This window comes from Myotis brandtii, unplaced genomic scaffold (genome assembly GCF_000412655.1).
Source record: "Myotis brandtii unplaced genomic scaffold, ASM41265v1 scaffold68, whole genome shotgun sequence".
Classification (NCBI taxonomy): domain Eukaryota; kingdom Metazoa; phylum Chordata; class Mammalia; order Chiroptera; family Vespertilionidae; genus Myotis; species Myotis brandtii.
The window spans coordinates 2964647-2965011 of record NW_005370657.1 but is presented as its reverse complement, the minus strand read 5'-3'; the positions used below and the strand labels follow the sequence as shown (position 1 = coordinate 2965011).

Below are 365 nucleotides of genomic sequence, written 5' to 3'. Positions count from 1 at the left end.
TCACAAGAGCTTGGCAGAGCGGGGAGCCGGGATTTAAATCTTGGGTCTAACTTGGAGGCGCCATATTATTCCATAGGTGATGCTAATACCTTTGTGTTTTGCTCTTTGCTCTTTAGGAAACATGCCCTGAACTGTCACAGAATGAAACCCGCGCTCTTCAGCGTCCTGTGCGAGATCAAAGAGAAAACAGGTAAGACGCTGCGCCCCGCACGGGGCCCGGAGACCCCCGAGGCGGGGTCTCGGAGCGACTCCTGCGACTCTCCAGTGGAGAGCTGCTGCTTTTGGGCACCGCCATCTTTGATCATTCTCTCCTTCCCACCTCCCGATCTTGAGGAAAAAAACTGCCATAAATCTGGAGTCGATTT

The 365-nt window shown here is 53.2% G+C and overlaps 1 protein-coding gene across 1 annotated transcript in view; it reads left to right on the top strand.

Moving 5' to 3' along the window:
• The first annotated feature begins 40 nt into the window (after positions 1-40).
• Positions 41-365, top strand: part of PBX3 (pre-B-cell leukemia homeobox 3) — a 188919-nt gene continuing 188594 nt past the window's right edge. Inside the window, exon 1 of the mRNA XM_005881485.2 lies at positions 41-190. Within this exon, the coding sequence (XP_005881547.1) occupies positions 142-190 (49 nt within the window). The 5' untranslated portion in view covers positions 41-141. The remainder of the gene's footprint in view (positions 191-365) is intronic.